Genomic DNA, 20,588 nt, shown 5'->3' with positions numbered 1-20,588 from the left:
CTAAATATAACTCACATTTACATTGTGATTGCCTCACCCAGGGAAGGTCTGGAATAGGCAATTCATGATCCTCACTGCAGTCCCGTCACTCAGCATCTTATGGTTGACTCCGTTGTCGGGGCAAGACGATTTACCCACCTGGCAGCGCCGTTAGGCTACTTTCGAGTCTGTGTGGCCGGTTGAGTGTCGTCCTTTCCCGGCATCATCTCCTGGCATTCTCTCAAAATACATTCCGCATTGCGTGCACAACATGACGTCTTTGAAACATCAAGAGTAAGTCATGATCATGAAAGATATGGAATTCTAGCATGGTCATCCAGACTCCAGCGCAAAATGATTAAACGGACTTATGTGTTGACAGATCGAAAGCGTCTCTGCTTTCGCAGAATGATGAAGCTTCCCCGCTGGATTATTTTCTCCGAGTTCAATTACCGAACGATATGACAACGGTGATTCAAGTTCAGGGTGACATGACTATGTGGGAGATACTCTGCGTAATTAGCTCAAAGAAGCAGCTGACTCCTTCCCATCACATCGCAAAGATGGTGTACTCGGATGGGAAAGAAGAGATCGCTGACGAAGCTAGAGCGTTGAATACATACCATGGATTGGAGCGGGTTATATTGCAGAAGCGAGCAGGTTGGTGAAGATGATATTCGGTCATCACCTTCCACAAAATCTCAGACATCAATTATAGGTGAAACTGCGAATCCAGCACGGATGCGGCAGGGACGTAGAGCATCGGTTGTACTAAATGCCCCAAAACCAAGCGCCATTCGTATGTCCTCCCAAGAATTTCCCAAGACGGTTACAGACGAAGCAGCACTTGCACTGCGGCTAGCAGCTGGCAAAGCTGACACGAGCTTGCTGGCGCGGAGAGGCAAGACCATCAAAAATGTCGCGATGCTCTTCTTTAACAAAAAGTCAGCGACAGATATGTCCGGTGAACTGGGCAGTCTGAGCTCCACTCCACCGGAATCTCCAAGACCCCCTAGCGGGTTGTCCCAGAGCGAGAACAATACGAGCTCTTTGTCTCTTACGATGACAGACGAGGACAAGGCTGAGAAAAAACCTGCTGGCAGGTTCAGCACTACTAGCAGGCTTGGTGTTGAGGCACCGTCGCCTATTCAAAGTGCAGACTCCAGTCTCCAGAGCATGGACTCTGACCTGGATACATTGGCGTCGTATGATGGAAAAAAGAGCCCTCCTAACGGTACTTACCCAATTCTACCACCGTTACCGAATCAATCTGGAAACAACTTGAAAGCCTTCAGTAACGACGTATCCCGTGAAGCTCCTAAAAATCTGCGTCGTAGTGTGACCTCGCTTGGGTTTAATTTCATGTCCGGCGATGCTTGCGACCGTGAATCTCTCACTAACTCGTCGCAGTCAATCAGCATACCAGATGGCAAGAATAATAGTGCAGGGGCCATTGACGAACCAACTTTAACCTCGAATTTGTCTTCTGACATGTTATCACTGTCGAGAGCGGATTCTTTAGTGGCTCGTGAACCACAAGCCCGAGAAAAAATGTAGGTCACTCATATAGAAAGCATATCAATTCGTCGTCATCGAGTTTATTGTTTATTTCTCTAGTCGGAAGCGCACAATCTCGTCACCAGCAACAAGCGGCAGCTCCGGCTACTCCACTCTCCGTCGGCCTGTATTGCGCACCAATCGTCAACGTTCGAACACGGACGTTCTTTCGGGCATTGAAACCGCGATAGAAGTACCTGAAGGTCCCATGAGCGCCGACTATGCTTTGACGCTTAACACCCCCACCACGCCCATACTTGCGGACGATCCAAAGCGAGTTGTGCTGAAAGTTTCTCTGCCAGACCTACAGAGTACTACTATCATGATTCAACCGGACCTCACGATGGAAACAGTTCTGCTCAATATTTGCCAGAAGCGTAAATTGGACTTTGACCATTATACACTGGACGTACCAAAGGAGGGCGTGACAGTGGAGATGGATCGTCCTCTTTCATATTACATTCAAGAAGGGATTAATGAAGTAATGGTTGTAAGGAAAGAAAAGACATACAGTACTATGTGTGTCAGTGAAGGGGGCAGGGATGTGATGATTCTCCAATTGATCGGGGGAAAGTGAGTATTGATTTGCGTCCACCCTTGGGACCGGGATATTGACTAATGACTTCTTTCAGACTTCAAGTCATGGCCGCGACACCAGAGAAACTAATAGAGCGGTTGACCGATGATGCGGAAAAGGGTGGGTTAACTCTGAAATGCAAAGGAAGTTCCTCGTCGCATTAATTTTGATTTTCTGATATCAGACCCTACATTCATGGATACTCTCCTCTTGACATACCGATCGTTCATTAAACCGCTCGAATTTTTCGATCAGTTAGTAGCCCGGTTTAATTCTGAGCTACCACCGGATCCTTCTCCTGAAGATGTCGAGTACTTCAATAAGATGAAGGTGCCAACGCAACGAAGGTATGTTCCTGTTCGTTGAACTCATTGGTCTTGGCTTGGATACCAAAGGTCATCTCTTCAGAGTCATTGCCGCCTTTAAATGGTGGGTGAAACACCACTACCATGACTTTGGAGTTGATGGCTCCATCAAAGCCGACTTGGAAGACTTTGTGGACCAAATTCGAGATTACAATGACGGCGAGTTCGCATCAGATGCAGCCGAGCTATACCGAATAATGGAAACCCAAAGCGAGGCGTACCAGGAGATGTTCCACAACTACAAAACTGTGGAGCGAAGAGGCAAGACGATTGAAGGAATGGTTCAAGAGATATCCGTGGAGGACTTGAGTCAACAGCTTTGCATTCATAACTTCAAGTTGTTCCATAACATCCATCCGATCGAATATTTGAACCAGATCTGGCAGAAGACGAATGAAAGTTCCCCATCAATGATTTATTTCATTGAAAGGTTCGACAAGGAGTCTTACTGGGCGAGCACGGAGATCCTTAAAGAAAAGGATCTAAAGAAGAGAACGAGTCTTCTTCGCAAGTTCATTCTCACAGCAAAGGTACGAGGCAGTATTTTGTTTCCAATCTTTCATAATCTCGTATTCACATGGATGATACTCGCTTAAAGATGTGTCAAGAACTCAGTAACTTCTTCACAATGTTTGCTCTTATCGCGGGATTGAACATGCCACCTATTCAACGATTGAAGAAAACCTGGGAAGCGTTACCGGATAAGGCCAAGAAGGCTTGGGCCGAGCTAGAAAAAGTGGCAGATCCTTCACGAAATATGAAGAATTATCGAGATCTGCTAAATGCAGCTACTCCTCCCATCGTCCCTTTCCTGCGTACGTACAGTGATCTGTGTGATTGTGTTCAGCAGATTACGTGGGACTAACAATTCTGTCTTCTTCACAGCCATTTACTTGAAAGATCTCACGTTCATGAACGATGGCAATGAGTCGAAGATCGGTACTGAACGTCAAATGATTAATTTCGACAAACTTCGAATGATGGGCAACCGGGTCAAAGATATCTCTGGTCTCGCTCGGGTAGAGTACAGCTTCGAGCCCAAACCAGCAATACAAAACTTCCTTGCCAAACCCCCGGTGGAGAAGAGTATGACGAAACTGAAGGAGATGTCCTTGGAGTGCGAAAAGTAGTAACACGCAGGGGCCGCATAGTGGCACTCGGGTACAGAGGTTTCTACAATTAGATTTTTAACGTTTTTTTATTTTGTTTGTTTTCGGATTTACGGTGTTATGTATATAAATGATTCCCCTTGACAAGTTCAATGATTTTTTCTTAACTTATATAAGGTTGCGTTATATTGGTTGAATTACTTTGCAGCGGCAATTGCAGCTAGACAGTTGAACTGCACTTCAACAGTGTTGAAGGGACGCATGGTTGCTTGAGCAGGATTTTTGCCCAAGTAATCAATGACACCCACTTCTTGGAATCGGTGGATGATGGTTTGTCTCGCCTAAATGCAAAATGAGGTTACAATTATGTCTATGGACGCCTGAAAAGGCAGTAAGCTGCACCTGTGATAGTTCGACATAGCCAGGAATATAATCTGGCATCTCTCTTACGTGAAGCAGCGGCCAAACAGCCATTACGCAACGCGTGAACTGCTGTTTACTCCGCGTAAATGATCTCTATACGGCCCGATCATGCGTTAGGGGAAACAATGTGCCAATAATGGAGTTCTGAGCAAATAGCTCACGACAAATACCTTGTCGCTCCGCTTCATAGTTCTCCATGTTCTCTCCCAAACCATTACCAAAAGCCTCAACAAATCATTCTGTTCCGCGAGAAGGGGAAAAATACCCAAGACGCTATCCCCAATCGTCGAAAACACTTGATCTCGTTTTGGTGCTACCAGAACGTCAGCAAGAATTTGGCGGTACATGGAAAGAGCAGGGACGGCGGAGAGGAAGGATATCAATGTGCCGGGTAGGTGGCTGTGGTTTTGATGTTATAAATTCGCCGTGTAGAATGAAGCAACTGCATCAGAGAACTTACTTTAAACGCCTCAAGGCAGAAGAACCCAGTTTCCATACTCTGACGTTCAAACGAGGTGTTTTGTTTGGTTGAATGAGGCTTTGCAAGAGGCCTGGAAAAGTGACGACATATCATCATCTGACAATATGATATGAAATCCTTGAATATCCTTTCTACCTTGCTTTCCAATCTCTTCATAAAGACGGACGTTCTTTTCAAATGGTGTACCACCATATAGTTTAATATCGTACGTTTTATTCTCAATTGGGCCTCCGTCGGTTGTGAAGAGGGGAAGAAGACCCCATCCGCAACTCAATTGTGCGATTTCTTACAAATAGAAAAGATGGTTACGCAGAGTTCATGGCCCAGAATGGAGATCCTAGGAACTTACCCGGTCTATCCCCCCGGCTCTCCTTCTCAACAATCATACAAAACTCAAAAAGAATGCACAAGTTCACATCAACATCGTTGACTCGTAAAAAACACGTATTCTCATCATCTTTTGGAAACAGCAAAGAAGCCTGTTGGTAAAGTTCACCAAGTTAGTTAATAACACATCTAACTAGTTTAGCACAACAGTCCGAACATTACTTTGCTAGAAAATTTCCATAAATGTTCGAATTCAGGATTATACACCGCTGGCACAGCATGGATATTGCTCAAAATGCTCGCTTTATCAAACAACGCCATCCGAACACATCGACCAAGGATACGGACATGTGGTCCAGGAATCGGAATATATCGTGCATCGAGCAGGGAGAAAGCTATTGTACAGGTGGTGGAGAGCTTTTTAATCTGGATTCAACTTTGTAAGTGAGATTTCGGCATTGGAAAGGTTCAAGCCTATGTACCCGGTCTTTCTTGTGATCCCATAGGAGATCCTTGAAACAGAGGCCGTCCGGTGTTAATTTCGGTGTGAGGGATTTTGAGAGGCGTCCGATACCTTGAGGGAAATGTCAGCCACCCACACAAACGTGCCTGACGAATCAGTAGAGAAGTTCAGGAGTAAGTTACCTTGCTCGTAGGTTTTTCCCAAAGTCGAAAAGCGAAATCCTTGCGGCAAGATTCCGAAACCTTTCAACGGATCGGGAGGTATTAGCCGCCTTCTTGAAGGGCGTCGATAGTGATGGCGTTGTCTATGTCTTCGCCGCCCTTTCTCTTGGGCTACGCGGGTGGGTGTCACCGTTATTTCGTCTTCCTCTTCCTCTCCAGATGTTTGACTCGACTCGGTAGGGGATTTGGCATCCACGCTATCATCGTTTTGCTCATCTGATGTATGTGGTAACATTGATACTTGCTCCGACGTCCAATTGGCACTTTCGAGACGTACCCTCTCCCATGTCTTCTTCATCGTCTTCTTGAGAGTCCTCCGCGGAAGTCTCATATCCAGAACTATCATCACTTTCAGATTCCGAGGTACCTTCCTCCTCTCCGCTGTCTTTCATTTGATTCTCAGAGACTTCGTTATCTTCCAGTTTCCGGACGTACGTTGTCGGAACGTATCCCTCGAGCTTTTGACCGTTACGAGTGCACACATACCTGTATGCAAGCGTCAAATTAAAGTATAATTCATACTTAAGTTGTCAAACTTTATTACCACCACTCTGGATTATCAGTAGTTAAGATTTCAAAAGTATCGCCTTCGTTGAAATTCAATTCTTCATCGGTGGCACCCCGATAATCATACAGTGCCACAGCGATCTATGATGATCGTCGCATCAAAGTGTTAGGCGTCCTCAATTACGATCAGAAATCTTCCGAACCTACCACTCCATTCTCGGCTTTCCCCGATCTTTCATTCCGCAGGCTTCCTCGTTCAGATCGTAGCGATCCACTTCGACTCAGCTCCCCTCTCTCCTTTCTCAAAGATTCACTTGAGCGACGAGTATCATCCTTGATATATTGCTTTGCGGAAAAACTGCTGGAACTACTCTTATGCGAGCGGAATGAGCTGGATCTTTGCATACTGTTTACAGTTTGCTGGCATACAAGGGCACACGCGAGGTTGGACGCGTCCATGTGCGCAGCAGAATGACATAAGCGACAAGCCACACTGATCTGAACAATCGTTGAAATCAAATAAACTACGAGTACGATAACAGCGCTACGAGACGTACGCATGGTGGTAAATGAGTGACACAAGTCTCAATCCCTACGTTATTCACAAGCAGACGCACACGCTGGCCTACTCGTGTCCAGAACAATATCTTCAATATCAGGGTTATACCTGCAATCGCAAGAACGTTTTAGATACCAAAAACGTGTACAGATACGATAAAATATGAGTATCTACCCTGCAAACCACACATTCCAGCGCTTCCCTCTTCTCCCAAATGCTCTTCTCCACCATGCTCTATACTTGACAACAAGACCATCGGCAGCAACCACAGTTCTGCTGTCAAGCGCCTTGGCGCCCTTGGCCAGATTCCGTTGCAAGCCCTTCAGTAGTGCATAATCCTCGTAAAGCACACGTTGATTGAAACGGTGCAAATACCACGAAATTAGCCAGCGAAGAGGCGGGAAATATTTGACGAAGGTGCATGTAGGTGAGGGAAGAAATGGCATGCGCTGGAAATAGATAAAGCGACATTTGCCTTTCTGTGTAGGAATTGCGTAGAATGTTTGGTCAAATGGTAAGGGTGGAGAGACATCATTATCAATTTGGATTTCGTGCTGCTTTGGCCGTTTGAATTTCAGAGCAACCTATAGGCAATTTGAAGCGTGAATATCTATTCCGTGATCGTCGCTGAAGATCGTGCCGCACCGTGCAAGGGGTTCGAAACTCAAGTTCAACCTCAGTCAAATCTGGACGTCGAGGGGTCACTTGTCTACCTTTCATCGAGCCTGGACTGAATTGAATTGCAGATATGTGGATTGGCGTCACATTTGATCGCTTGGATATTGTTGTCTTGTGAACGAACGGGAGATGAGCCGGATCGAGAAAATTTTCCACTAAAAGAGAGCTGCCGTAGAAAGCAAGATCACAGCTGGCGTGAGATCAAATATGATATGAAATAAACGGCTCAAAAATACTCTACTGGTCAATATCCAGATCCACATATCCACTCCAAGGTACCAACTCCTGTTCCCTTCCATAGGCCATATATAAGCTAGGACCATCCTTGTCCAATGAATCCAGTGAAGCTCCTGGCCAGACCCAGATCCATCCATCTACCTCCCGTGTTGGGTACTGTCGAACGTGTGCGGCGAGGGGCGGTTTTGCCGCAGGTGGATAGGACGGGATATGGGAGCATGCACCAGTGCTGTCAAACTGCCAGCCATGATACTTGCATTCGATATGGCCGTCAACAATGCGACCGAGGGATAAGGGCGCCGCCCGATGAGGGCATTTGTCTTGAATGATCTAAAATTGTTTGGGTTTCATGGAATTTAGCTTGTGTGTGACACCTGCATTGTATGGTAGAGATGTTCCGCATTACCACTGCATCTCCGCCTGGATATGCCCTGTAAATAACTAGTGGATCGTCCTAGTTACAGGGTGCTGTATCAGGCCCAACCCAGATAGCTTCAACCTATCCAGATTGCATCACCATACCAGGAGGTGAAGCCCAACAGGTGTTGCGGCATCTAGTTCAGCGGATGGGATTAGTGGATACCAATACTTGCGCACATCTGTCGACTGTTCAAAGAATTCCCGTTCCGCCGCAGTGCCAGCGGTTGACGGGTCTTGGTTGTCGTTGTCAGAGCCCATAATGTTGGCCAAGAAGACACTATGCAAGCGTCATGCATTCTGCGTATGACTCATCTGTTCGTGACACACAGTTGTAGCTAAAACAAGGTTTATTATTTGTGGTCCGTGTCTACAAAGTCTACAAGCTACAGCTATGTAGTTACATAAGCATCCAAGTTTACAGTAATAATATCATCCCGCAAAACTAGCTCTCTTCATATCACCAGCGACTGGCTTTTGATATTCCAACGGTGGCATAGTTACAGACATTCGTGATGATCTCCGCAGCTTCCGAGCAGCATCACTGCTGTGCCCACTTCCTGTTCCACTCCCGCTGCTCTCCGACGGCGTAGGTGTAGGTTGGGTCGAACGAGCCAACTCACGGAGAGTCTTGGACGTCTTAAAATCAACCTGAGTGAATTGTAACAAAGGAGGCGGAGCCGGGAGACGTTCCGAGAGATTTGCAGGCACAGGAGTCATTGGCGGAGTACAAGGACTGTGCTCTTGTTGCTGCGGGGGTATATGCACTGCGGCTCCACCAGAGGAGCCATATCCTAGAACCATAGATGTTGGGCGCTGACGGCTATTTTTGACCTCTCTGCCTGTGGTGTTCGGGGTGACGTCAGTCGCCGAATTGCGATATGATAAAGGAGGTACAAATGAAGATTGGCGGTTGCGGCGATGGTCTTCCCGGGGTTGACTAACAATGGGATCGATGACAACACTATGGCGTGAAATCCTCTTTGAAGAGGCCGGAGCAGGGTTGTGAAGATGTTCGAAAGATGTGCTGTGAATTCGCCTTGGATTGATGGGCGGAGAGGGAAGGGGGTGGGGAAAACAATTATACACTTGGCGGGCATTCGGAGCATTTCCTTGACGACCAGAGGATTCCTTTGACTGAAATGGCAATCGCCCCATTTGCATCAGCACGCCGAGAGGTACGTCATCATCTTCGTCTTCTTCAGGCTTCTTGTGAATTGCTGCAATGGTTGGATTGGCAGATCGTGCATGTGGGACTGGGGGATGTGGAGGTTGAGCAGGAGCAGGAGTAGGCGTAGGACCGAGACGGTATGCGGCGGGTCGTGGTTGATGAGATTGCGGATGCCCTTGGTACGGAATTGGTGGGTGGTTTTCAATAGCATAAGAGAAGCGTCGCTGTGGGGGATATGCTACAGTAGATCCCTTGCCAAGAGTATCTGTTGATGGCTGGCGTCTATGCAACATACCCATATAAATATCAGAAAATTTTTTTATCAATACAAATATTATCCAATTGCACTTACCCCCCCAGTCGACCTGCCGCAGAAGGCAACGGTGCTCCATTAAAAGACTGCCGCTTCATGTTCGACCGATGTTGCGCGTGCTCGCTCATGACCTGCTGGTCCTGCGTGCTGCACTGCTTTGATCGAACGTCGTCTCCTTGCTGCCGCTTCATGACTTGTAAAACTTCATGTAACATGTCGCTTGCAACATTCCCCCTTCCAGGATGCGACATTGTTTTTGTCGCGTTTCCACGAGCTTCTTGCGAGATAGGCGGTAGATTGTCAAGGCGAGGGGGGGATGACACAGTCTCAAGTTGCTTCAGTAAAGGCATACCAAGGAAAGTCACGCAAGAGGAAGCTGAACAGAGTGCAAGCAGCCCGTTGACAGCCGTTTTCTACAACGACGATGGAAGCAAATTCCAGAGCGCCATGCAGGGACCCGACCATGCTGTGAGAAAGGTCAACTTTGGTCGGATGAGTCATGAAAGCACGTGTCAAACGGAAAAGGCTAATTAATGGTCTTTTAACAGTCGATCCAACTGTCAAAAAAAACAAAAGTCAACCCAATTTTTGACGACGGTGACGTCGACAAGATCCGTCGTCTGCCGTACGGCAAGGGCTCATTGCTACAGAGAGTACTCGCTATCGTTCGACATCTTCAACAAGGTCAACCCACACCCGAGATTCAGATATTCATGATCGAGTATTAAAAGGAAGAAAAATACAAATACACAAAAAAGAAAACCACTTGAATCGAAAACATATTCTGTTTCTACCCACTTCTATCCCCGCTCATCAATATATGTCCCCGCCAACCATTATTAAAGGCCGTCATGATGCTCGACAGTGTGACTCTGATACATGGCCATTGTCACATTGCGTGTGCTTGTCTTTCCCGTCGGCGGTGTTCCAGAGACGGATTGTTGCTGCGTGGACTGTTTTGAGGGGACTGGGGTGGGTGCAGGAGTAGTGATAGGGCGGGCGGATGGCGCTGGTGATGGCGTTGTGAGTGGCATTATGTTTTTCTTTGGTCTAGGTTTCGTTGGAGGGTGCGATTGGTCGGAGAGGGAGTCGGCAAAGAGCTGGAGTAAAATCAAACAAGAAAAATTGGTTTGGCAACAGACAAGGTGATCTGTGTTGGCAATGTCAAAGGTTAAACCAGCCCTTTATATAGGTTCCCCAAACCCTTCGGAACTGACACAGACCGTTGATAAAGCAGGTACCAAACGATAATACAAATAAATGTACTCACCTTGTTACTAAAATTAAACTCTTGCCAATGCAATTGCCGCAAATAAATCGTGAAAGTTCAAGGATACCGTGTCGGGAAACGACGAGAACCGCTTGCTGGAGCCTTTATAACAAAAGGAACGGAATCCCAAAAAGCAGCCACGGCGCAAGATAATGCGCAAAGATGTGTCATCATAGCGCGTGACGGTTCTCGGGTGACATCGGGAGGGGCTATGCAATTTTACCGTCTTCCGGTCTCGTCCGATCACGGGCTACTCATTTGAATGCCCATCCAATGCATTGGATTTCCACACCTGACAGTCAGTTTGCATACGACAAGCAACATCGCAGCCGAGTACGCTAGATATGCCAGACACATCCAGTGAATATGGTAAGGATGAGGCATTGTGGCCATCGTTAGGGCATTCAATATGTATCAACACCGGAGAGGACACATCTCCGGGCATGCATTATCTCTCTAGTGCCAGCAGCAGGTCATTCAAGATTCAGATGACTGCATGATGGTCTTGCCCCATATGTACTGCAATTGATACATTGCAAGTTGGACATTGGGATATGCATACTAATGGAATCGCTGTGCATTTGACAACGATACAAGGTACAGTATGTGGTAAAGCATAGCAGGTCGCTTATGTCAGCACAAACACGTGCCTTGAAGTGTGGCTACTCCACTGGCTACTGCATGCAAAGGTCTGTGTTGACGAGGATACTGATATCGCTTATTGACGGTGATTCCGCAAACTACACCGCAAGACGAACACCGTCACATAGCACAATGTCCACCTGTGAACGATTGACCCAGCTCTTCTTTATAGATCAGCAAGGTGACGGCGCAGTCTTGGACGCAACACCAAAGGCCGACAGTCTTGGAACAACGACGTCGTCAGTATCCGGCCGCACTGAAAGCTCTTCTCGTCAATTTTCCTCCCAACTCTTCTTTATGGACCGCCGAGGTGACTCCGCTCTTCTTCACACGCCACTGACACCGGAACGCCTACCCAACACACAAGGAACGACACCCACATCAACATCCTCTGCAGAAGACTTTATCTCCCTCACCCCAACCCAAAAAGAACGGCGAAGGAAGCAGAGACACGGCCAATCAAGTAAAAGAAAAAAATGTCGGAATGATGGTGGCATAAACAGGCTACTTGTCGAACAGGATGTGGAAGACCGAGAGGAGGACAAAGATGGCCTTTCATCAGATGAAACCCCAGAACAAGATGTAGACCCGGAAGAAATGGCTATCATGATGGATTATATCCAAAACTCTTCCGTTGGAGATCTCTCCAGTGCATTAACCCACCTGACTTCTTTATCGGCCTCATCGGACGAAGAAGAAGCAGAAGTTGGGCTATATGAAGCATTGATGATGGGACATGATGATGAGGAAGTGGATACTAGTGATGATTCTAGTGACGAGATACCATCATTTGCACGGCTGGGGCTGGGAAGTGAGAATGACGATAGTGACGATGACGAAGAGTATCTCAAACAAGATTTCGAAGGCAGAAAGTCCGCATGGGATGAGAATACTTCCCGGAATAAAGATCCTTCCGAGCGCAAGTTTCAGCAAATTCTCAAAGCAGACTTTGGTTCCAAATCCCAAGCACGTAAACAAAAGCGACGCGAGCAGGCCGAGTTCACCCGCAACAAACACCAAAAAGCCCGCGAAAGAGCCAACGCCGGCCAAAACCTCAACGCTGCCCTCTCACGCTCAGGCACAAAAATCACTAAAGATGTGACTACATTCCTTTCCACCGTCAACTCAACCATGCACACATTCACCCAAAACGAACCCTCCAAACCTTGCGTGACTCTCCCACCCATGCCAGGCGCAGTCCGACGACTCGTCTACAGCATGGCAAGGGAGTATCATCTCCTACCCAAGACCCGCGGAAAAGGAAAAGCCAAAGTCTCCGTTCTAATCCGTACACAACGATCACATGTACCGCAACATTGGAAATCGGTTGTCAAACAAGTTGTCGAAGCAGAGGGAGGAAGATTAAAGGGGAATACCAGGTCACCTGGTAGCGGGACCAAAAAGAAGAAGCCACCAGGGGCACCCGATCAAAAGGCGCGACCAAAATTGGGGTCTGTGGTTGGAGAGGGAAGTAAGCCGATCGGTGAAGGGAATATTGGGCATCGGATGTTGAAGGCGATGGGGTGGACTGAGGGGCAAGCATTAGGCAGTGAAGGAAGCCAAGGCTTGGTACATCCTGTGGAGGTTATGGTGAGAAGCAAGCGGTCTGGTTTGGGTAATGCTATTTAGGAGGGCGCGGCCGTCGAAAAGTTGTGGTATATTATTTATTATTGATCTGCAGTTGGCTTTTAAGGGCGTTCTGCTCGTGTATAATGTAAAATATATATAATATATAATCTGGTCTTGGTCTTGCGTACTCCCGACAAACTCAGCTCCTGCTACCCACTCAGAGCACTAATAACATCATCCAGTCTCTTGACTAGCACTCCAGGTTCGTATGGAAACAACCCACGTTTCCACAAACTCTCCACTCGATCCTTCAAACCGCTCAATAGCAATAGCTGGACCTCCATAGCCCCTTGACGCTGACACATGTTCCGAAAGGCTTCCACACGCGACAGGATAAATCGCAAATATTTGACAAAATATTCTAGAAATCCCGTTTCGCCAGATATCAAAAAGTCCAAGAGAGTTTCTGGATCGTTGTTGGTGTTTAAGGAGAAGTGAATCCAGAGGGCGTGAGGGTTGAGGGTATGGAGAGCGTACGTAATGGTTGGGAAAAGTCTGGAAAATTCAACTAGTGAACAAAGGAACTCATGAGACCCAGTCAGAAACCGATTTTGGACCTACCGCTTCATTATCTCGTCCTGTTGTACACCGATATACAACTGGATAAAGATGGAAAGAACACCAAAAAGCTGCGCATCATTATCACCGTACAGTTGAAAGAGATAAGTTCGCAGATTACTATTTCTCAGAACATCTGCCGATACAATGACTTTATTTTTTGTGTCATCATCGACCAAGCGATCCCAGAGCTTACCAGCAAACCCCACCGAGAACCTATCCAACAAAAACATGAATCGTTTCCTTTCCACTGTAATCTCTGGTCCCGAAAAGTCGCGCATCCCTGCGGAAAGCGCCTCCAAAAGCATATTTACACAAATTTTGAGAGATTCCCTGTCGATGGGATGAGAAGGGTCCAAGAAGAACTCTGTATAGTCGTCCGTGATGGTACGTGTCCACCATTCCGTAAATGATGGGTTATGTATGTGGTCTAAACACCGGTAGAGATGATCTAGGAGAAGAATGATCTATAATATCATATCAGCGACGACCCTACTATTAACGGACATGGTAGACGGTAAAGGCAATAGTTCCTACCGATACCATGTCGCCGTTGCTGGTGGTGATCGTATGAAGGAGTTCTAATGTCTTTCGTCTAACGTACGGACTGCAGTCTTCTAAAAGCGTTCCCAGCTAGAACCATTGCATGTCAAAATCCTGTCCTACAATTGCAGCTCTGTTGCACTTGTCTTACCGAAGGAACATGTGCTTTCATATACCGAATCAAGCTCAACATCGTCGCGACAATAGTTGGGTCCGGCCCGTCCGATCGTGCCGATACAATAATATTCGTCTTAACAATACCGTGCATTAGCGCAATGTAGTGGGAGAGAGTTTCTGGCGGAATCTGTAATTTTAGAATGGGTCAAAGACATCATGTTGAACTCGCGACTCGATTCGCTCGAATGAACTCTTTCGCACCAAGGTCCGCTTCATAAATAATACAGACATCCAGCCAACCCGCCCATCCTTGTCCTTGTCAGCAAGGGCAATCGCAAGCGGATATAGCAGGGCAAAAGGGCATGTCTCATGGGCCCTTTTCATTCGAGTTCGACAATGTTTCAGGATACGTTGTAGGAAGTCGAGCGAGTACATGATGTTATGTATTTTTGATCGGTCTGTGGGCGATGCTTGTACGCTCGGTCGAAGATTCGACACCAGGTGAGCAAAAAATGCAGCGAGAGCATCTGCGGCAGACCGATCTGTGCAAAATGTTAAAAGTTTGGTGAGTACCATCTTCCAAGAAATGATCTCGAAATGCGCCTGACCTTCAGGGAACTTGTTGCTTTCTGAACAAACAATGGTTTCAAGGATCTTCAATGCGGTAAATGCAGCATGCTGGTGCTTGGTTGTAAATCCGCGGCTCTGCGTCGCAACCGTGAAGAGTTAGTGTTCGGTTTGCACCGTTTCTCACACTGCATCTCCTACCAGCAAGATCAGCACATTTGAGCATGCTGCAGTAGCGTGCAGTTTACCCAAGGGGTCGTCAAACTGTTGCGCTGCATCAGCAAGCACCGAAAACTTGTAAAGAACGCCAACTGGCTGGTCGTCCGTGGCCTGCACCAAAAAATTTGCCCTCAACACCAACACAACGCCATGTAAATAAACATGACGAAATACCTCTTCTTCTGTCGACAGGTTCTGTATGCATTCTTGTACAAGCTCTATGAACCCATCTTGAGGGTCTTGGGGCATTTCACACCATGGGACAGTTGAAAAGAGTGCGGTTTTTGAAAGATGACCGTCCCACGGAAACTGACGATGTGATGAGAACGCGATCGGACCCTCACGTGGCTTAGTGCATCGATCAGTTACCACGTGATTGAAGAGTTTTTAACTTTCTCGCGCAGGTGGCACAGTAAGGCAATCGGAGTTTTGGGTTACTCGTAGACGACGCCCAGGTTGGATGGCAGCTCCGTCGGTCCTGACGATTGACAATTTAGAGATATTCAGCAAACTGATTCATTTGATTCCGTGTCTTCGTACCTGGGGTGGAGCGGATATTAGTGCAGAGCTCACAACATCTCGGATGAAAACTCTAGGTTGGGTATGGCCAACATCATAACGGCCACCAGAAATGTCCATCCAAACCAAAGCAACAACAAAGAAATAGCAATCCAAGCACATGTATATGTTCTGTAGCGTGTATTTTGAAGCCAGAGCACCAGGCTCTCATAATTGCAGTCCATTATCCCAAGTATGCCGAAAAAAAAAGGAATCTATGACAAAGTACCCAAAGTATCCAATGTACCAACCAATCATACACTTTATGACGTTGTTTCCTCCTTGTGGAGCATCTGCTGATTTACCAACTCGGCATACGCCCCACCCAGATCAACCAATTCCGCATGGGTGCCCATCTCTGCCACCTGTCCACCGCGGACGACGTAAATCCTATCCGCATTCTGGATGGTAGAAAGACGATGTGCAATCACTACAGTTGTACGACCTTTGGCAGCGCGGTCGAGGGCGTCTTGGACCACTTTTTCGGATTCAGAGTCTAGGGCACTGGTCGCCTCGTCTAGAAGGAGGAGTTTCGGGTTTCGGATGAGCGCGCGAGCAATGGCAATGCGTTGCTTTTGGCCACCACTGAGTTGGCCTCCTTTTTCGCCGACCATTGTGTCGTATCCTTTGGGGAGACCAATGACGAAATCGTGAATGTTGGCGGCGCGGGCGGCGGCTTCGATTTGCTCGTCGGTTGCCTCGCCTTCAGGTGCGCCGTAGGCGATGTTTTCACGGATGGACACATCGAAAAGGATGGGTTCCTAGCAAGGTCAATGCCACATCAGCTCCCCTTCACAGATCGCAGCCATATACAAAAGTTGCTTACCTGTCCGACAAGCGCCATCTGTTCCCTGAGGTACTTTAAGTTCCACATGCGGACATCGAGCTGGTCCACCTCCGCACGTCCATCTGTAACATCGTACCAGCGCTCCAATAATCCAAGAACGGTACTCTTACCGCAACCAGAGTGGCCGACCAATGCTACGGTCGTTCCAACCTCGGCCGCAATGTTCAATCCCCGCAAAATAGAGATGTCGGGACGAGTAGGGTAAGCAAAGTGCGTGTCAATAGTTGATGGACGGCCCTGCGGCTTTGCAGGACGCTCGCCTTCCGTACTGGTTGCGTCGATGCGAGACGTACGGTCGAGAATATCGAGGATGCCAAGGGCAGCGAGCTTGGCTTTGGCTGCATCAGGCGCAAAGTTTGTGACTAGACAATTGAACCAGCCAGAATATTAGAGCCGGCATATGGAAACGAAAGTGGCCGCGTATCATCTAGTATTACCTTGCCCAGCAGCCATGGCAGCAAAAATGATGGAAAACATGGTTGTCATGACTTGCTTCGCATCGTATGTGTTTTTGAGCATCAATTCAGAACCGTACCAGAAGGCAACTAACAAACCAGAGATTGTCAGCACATACGACCTTGTTCCACACAGATAAAGACCACAATACATACGGGCATATGTCAAAAAGATAACACTCTCAGCACTGGCAAAGCCAACGGAACTCACGAACGCTCCTTTGACTACCATACGATGGGGAACCTTGATCTGCTCGGCGTAGGTAGACGCGAACTTTTCCTCCTTAGTCAGCGTCTGCACGGTACGAATGCTTTCAATGGCTTCGGATGCAGTTTGGTTGGCATCCTTGTAAGCCTCCCTGGACTTTTCACCGAAACCAGTCAAGGTCTTGAGCTGAAGATAACCACCGATCCCGACCAAGGGCACACAGGCCAAAACGACGAGTGTGAGCTGCCAACTGTTTGAAAAGGCAATTCCAAGTCCAACAGTAAAGTTGGAGATCAATTGCAGGATCTGTGCAAAAGTTTGTCCAGTGAGACCTTGTACCAGGTTGGCATCCTCGGCGAGCTTGGCGGTCAACGCTCCCGTAGAGTTCTTCTCATCATCGAAAAATGCAATCTCCTGTCTCATCAAGGCACGGAACGACTCATGACGGAGGCGAGTGGTAAGTTTATCACCGGCAATTCGCAAGAGACCGATTTGAATGACGTGACTAATAAAGGCGGCAATGGCCAACAGGAAAAATCCAAGAGCCCATTTGTTAATTTCCCGAGTTAACTCATCACCCGTACGATTGAACACAGCGATGAGTTCGGAAAAGATTAGGGCAAAAACGGGCATAACCGCGCCGTTTACCAACGAGCACATGACACTAGGTGGCTTTGGTAAGGTATCCGTCTACAACGAATGCGATGATAATGCTGTAGCTTACCCTAAGAACATGATCGGGAATTCTGGTTTGTTCATCATCAGAATTCTCTTTTTGTCCACGTTTCGCTTCAGCATTGCTTCCTTCTCCTTCTTGGCCAACTCCTCTTCCAATTCCTTGCGCTTGCGAAGGGACACAACACTCTGGCGCCGTTCAAGTGCAGACTCTACGCGCTCAGGGGCTGGCGGCTTTTCTCCAATGTCAAGCGTGACGCCGGCGTCACCGATACGTTTGACAGGCTCTGCAGTAGCGACAGGTTCGACAGCATTTTCGAGATCGGCAACATCGATGGCAACCGTATTCTTCTCTTGGCCATTACCTTCATGGTTCGTGCCTCCTCTGAGACGCTGCGCCTCAACCAGTTCATAGTACGTTCCCCGGGCCGCAACAAGAGCGTCATGAGTGCCTTGTTCGACAATCGCTCCCTTATTCATCACCACGATCAAATCAGCATTTTTGATCGTGGACAAGCGATGTGCAATCACAATGGTTGTTCGTCCTTGAGATGCAGACTCCAACGCCGCTTGGACAAGTCTCTCAGACTCGGTGTCAAGAGCTGAAGTTGCTTCATCAAGAAGCAAGATACGAGGGTCCCGCATGACAGCACGTGCAATGGCAATACGCTGCTTTTGCCCGCCAGATAACATGGATCCGGCTTCACCGACAGAGGTGTCCAACCCTTGAGGAAGAGTCTGAATAAATCCCCAGGCGTTGGCGACTTTGCAAGCGTCTTCCACCATTTGGTCAAGTTTCTCCTTTGGAATCGTATCTGGGTCTTCCTTCAATCCGAACACAAGATTCCGACGAATGGTCGTGTCAAACAGGGTTGGCTCCTGCGAGACAATTCCTATTTGCTGTCGGAGCCACTTCACATTCAAGTCCTTGAGGTCGTGGCCATCTAGAGTCACTGTTCCCGAGACTGGATTGTAAAAGCGTTCCACGAGTTTTACAATGGTCGACTGATATAAATGCAAACTCAGCAAACTCTGCATGACTTTCCAAAATGATATATTTCATTTCTTACCTTTCCGGATCCGGATGATCCCACGAGGGCAACGGTTTTACCGGCTTGGACTTTGAGGTTAAACTTGGATAAAATCGGGACATCCTCACGAGTCGGGTAATGGAATGAAATATCCTTGAACTCGATATCACCTTTCACCTCGCTTGGCTTTTCGCCGCCGGGGTTGCTCGCATCGATGGGGGAAACGCGATCAATGGTGCCAAACACTTTGTAAGCCGCACCTTGCGCGTTTCCGAGAGCGCTAAAGTGAGGCATGCCCTGACCGAGTGTGAAGGCTCCAATAATGAGCGCAAAGAAACAGTTGACCACTTCTTTTCCATTCATACGGCCAGCCCGAATCTCACGTCCACCGTACCTGGATGACAGCTAGGTCAAATCAAAGGCAGGGAAGACATTAATCCAAGTAGAGCACTCACCAGAAAGCCATAGAGTATACAGCGAAGATGAGAAAGTTAATCATACCAACACCAAGAGCCGTGTAAATAGACTTTTTGATGGCATCCTTCTCGGCACTTTTCAGCAGTGCAGCGTATCTCTTTGTCGCACGGTGCTCACCACCAAAGGCGACGACGGTTCTCATGCCGGACAAGACTTGCTGAGCAATGCCACCTGTAAAATATCATCAGAAAGTGGACTACATCGTTGTAGTGTTACACGATTGTGACGCACCAGCAGATGCATACGCATCGTTTCCCTTGTCCGAGCTGGCGGCAACCATAATGGACATGAGAGCGGCAGCACCGGCCAACAAGGGAAAGCATGCCGTCAAGACTAGAGCCAATCTCCATCCTTTGATAAAGGCAATAATGAAACCGGCAATGAATGTTGTCACAAACTGAATGATCATTCCGACTTTTTCGCTGATGCCTTCTTGGATCATTCCTGTATCGGCAGTCATCCGGGTTGTCAGCTCTCCAGTACTGGTTGCGTCGAACCAGCCGACATTTTGACGAAGGATGGATTTAAAGTAGAGTTCGCGGATGCGCTGCGAATGGGAGCAAGGTGCCTAAGCTGCCAGCGCACTTCACCAAGAGCCATTGAGAGACTACCCACCTTTGCTTGATTTTCACCTGCCCACATCCAGAAGCACATTTGAGCGTAGGCAAGAGCAAAGAGCGACGCCGCAAGGATGACAAACCATATGGCAGTATCTTTGGCGGCATCCCTCAATAGATCAGCGGAAACAGGATTGTTTGGATCGTAACTATAATAGTATTCGAGGATATCAGCTAATATACAGGAAAGCCGTCAGTATGGCATTGTAAGGGTTGGCAAGGGGGTATACAAAAGACTCACCAAAAATGATGGTCATGAGGGGCATTCCGACGCCGTGGGCTGCCGCGGCGAGCGTGCCGGCAATTATCAACAAAATATCAAACGGACTGGCATAACGATAAAGCTGAAGGTAGGAGACTCGAGGTGTTTCCGGCTTCTTTTCTTTATCTTTTCCTGCCTTTTTGCTCGTCGTTGTGGGTTCGTCCTCCGTCAGGACGACGTGTCCATCTTCTTTTAATTTTGTCACATCTAGCTCCAGGTGGCCTCCGTTCGCCGTAGTTGCGGTCAGCGCGGGAGTCGCAGACGCCATGACAATTCGAAAGTCAGTGGACAGCGGAACGACAAAAGGAAGTTCAAAGCAAGTTCCTTTTTTAAAAGCGATTTCCTTGGGAGCGATATCCACGCCAAATGATTATCCGCGGGAAATACCAAAATTTCTAAAACTTTATAATCTACAAAATGCACGTGCAGATAATACAAGAAGAAGAAAGCAATGCAGGGGAAATGTTGAAAATGGCTGAATATATGATGAGGCTTGATATGCGTAGAAGGTGGGCAAGTCGCCATCAGC

The 20,588-nt window shown here is 47.6% G+C and overlaps 6 protein-coding genes across 6 annotated transcripts; 2 read left to right on the top strand and 4 right to left on the bottom strand.

The window, feature by feature from the left end:
* The first annotated feature begins 48 nt into the window (after positions 1-48).
* Positions 49-3,732, top strand: SPPG_03749 (uncharacterized protein). The gene is made up of 9 exons (XM_016751998.1): positions 49-273; positions 362-639; positions 698-1,532; positions 1,597-2,109; positions 2,169-2,233; positions 2,298-2,460; positions 2,522-3,008; positions 3,077-3,293; positions 3,364-3,732. Exons 1-9 carry the CDS (start codon positions 251-253, stop codon positions 3,606-3,608), a joined length of 2,826 nt encoding a protein of 941 aa, XP_016608660.1. The 5' UTR covers positions 49-250; the 3' UTR covers positions 3,609-3,732.
* A 52-nt stretch (positions 3,733-3,784) lies between these two features.
* SPPG_03748 (uncharacterized protein) lies at positions 3,785-8,161 on the bottom strand (the record flags this gene model as incomplete). The annotated part of the gene is made up of 18 exons (XM_016751997.1): positions 3,785-3,928; positions 3,990-4,103; positions 4,181-4,409; positions 4,471-4,561; positions 4,627-4,776; positions 4,841-4,970; positions 5,041-5,244; positions 5,301-5,392; positions 5,464-5,718; positions 5,780-5,988; positions 6,047-6,150; positions 6,217-6,533; positions 6,639-6,676; positions 6,743-7,152; positions 7,214-7,412; positions 7,488-7,813; positions 7,890-7,937; positions 8,006-8,161. 18 exons carry the CDS (start codon positions 8,159-8,161, stop codon positions 3,785-3,787), a joined length of 3,216 nt encoding a protein of 1,071 aa, XP_016608659.1.
* Positions 8,162-8,233: 72 nt separating this feature from the next.
* Positions 8,234-9,831, bottom strand: SPPG_03747 (uncharacterized protein). The gene is made up of 2 exons (XM_016751996.1): positions 9,424-9,831; positions 8,234-9,353 (listed from the first exon to the last, which is right to left on the bottom strand). The coding sequence occupies exons 1-2, from the start codon at positions 9,732-9,734 to the stop codon at positions 8,333-8,335; spliced, it is 1,332 nt and encodes a 443-aa protein (XP_016608658.1). The 5' UTR covers positions 9,735-9,831; the 3' UTR covers positions 8,234-8,332.
* A 1,460-nt stretch (positions 9,832-11,291) lies between these two features.
* Positions 11,292-13,058, top strand: SPPG_03746 (uncharacterized protein). The gene has a single exon (XM_016751995.1). It carries the CDS (start codon positions 11,336-11,338, stop codon positions 12,923-12,925), a length of 1,590 nt encoding a protein of 529 aa, XP_016608657.1. The 5' UTR covers positions 11,292-11,335; the 3' UTR covers positions 12,926-13,058.
* Positions 13,059-13,074: 16 nt separating this feature from the next.
* Positions 13,075-15,178, bottom strand: SPPG_03745 (uncharacterized protein; the record flags this gene model as incomplete). Its single annotated transcript, XM_016751994.1, has 9 exons — positions 13,075-13,420; positions 13,487-13,619; positions 13,680-13,950; positions 14,021-14,116; positions 14,178-14,330; positions 14,405-14,685; positions 14,752-14,848; positions 14,912-15,040; positions 15,104-15,178. 9 exons carry the CDS (start codon positions 15,176-15,178, stop codon positions 13,075-13,077), a joined length of 1,581 nt encoding a protein of 526 aa, XP_016608656.1.
* Positions 15,179-15,603: 425 nt separating this feature from the next.
* Positions 15,604-20,588, bottom strand: SPPG_03744 (uncharacterized protein). Its single transcript, XM_016751993.1, has 10 exons — positions 20,039-20,588; positions 19,796-19,971; positions 19,412-19,727; positions 19,159-19,351; positions 18,743-19,097; positions 17,722-18,677; positions 16,946-17,661; positions 16,772-16,879; positions 16,314-16,696; positions 15,604-16,248 (listed from the first exon to the last, which is right to left on the bottom strand). Exons 1-10 carry the CDS (start codon positions 20,325-20,327, stop codon positions 15,751-15,753), a joined length of 3,990 nt encoding a protein of 1,329 aa, XP_016608655.1. The 5' UTR covers positions 20,328-20,588; the 3' UTR covers positions 15,604-15,750.

This window comes from Spizellomyces punctatus (genome assembly GCF_000182565.1).
Source record: "Spizellomyces punctatus DAOM BR117 chromosome Unknown supercont1.6, whole genome shotgun sequence".
Lineage (NCBI taxonomy): Eukaryota > Fungi > Chytridiomycota > Chytridiomycetes > Spizellomycetales > Spizellomycetaceae > Spizellomyces > Spizellomyces punctatus.
The sequence above is the reverse complement of the archived record's forward strand: the minus strand, read 5'-3'. Positions and strand labels throughout refer to the sequence as shown.

What these genes read in the sequence shown, in the direction of transcription:
- SPPG_03749 (XM_016751998.1), top strand. Translation starts at nt 251, where the DNA reads ATGACGTCTTTGAAACATCAAGA. An exon ending in CTCCAATTGATCGGGGGAAA is followed by an intron (nt 2,110 to 2,168) that starts GTGAGTATTGAT and finishes GACTTCTTTCAG; the next exon opens with ACTTCAAGTCATGGCCGCGA. An exon ending in TCCCATCGTCCCTTTCCTGC is followed by an intron (nt 3,294 to 3,363) that starts GTACGTACAGTG and finishes TCTTCTTCACAG; the next exon opens with CCATTTACTTGAAAGATCTC.
- SPPG_03747 (XM_016751996.1), bottom strand. Translation starts at nt 9,734, where the DNA reads ATGCCTTTACTGAAGCAACTTGAGACTGTGTCATCCCCCCCTCGCCTT. An exon ending in GCGGCAGGTCGACTGGGGGG is followed by an intron (nt 9,354 to 9,423) that starts GTAAGTGCAATT and finishes TATGTTGCATAG; the next exon opens with ACGCCAGCCATCAACAGATA.
- SPPG_03746 (XM_016751995.1), top strand. Translation starts at nt 11,336, where the DNA reads ATGCAAAGGTCTGTGTTGACGAGGATACTGATATCGCTTATTGACGGT.
- SPPG_03744 (XM_016751993.1), bottom strand. Translation starts at nt 20,327, where the DNA reads ATGGCGTCTGCGACTCCCGCGCTGACCGCAACTACGGCGAACGGAGGC. An exon ending in CGATGCGTATGCATCTGCTG is followed by an intron (nt 19,352 to 19,411) that starts GTGCGTCACAAT and finishes GATATTTTACAG; the next exon opens with GTGGCATTGCTCAGCAAGTC. An exon ending in GATCATCCGGATCCGGAAAG is followed by an intron (nt 18,678 to 18,742) that starts GTAAGAAATGAA and finishes CATTTATATCAG; the next exon opens with TCGACCATTGTAAAACTCGT.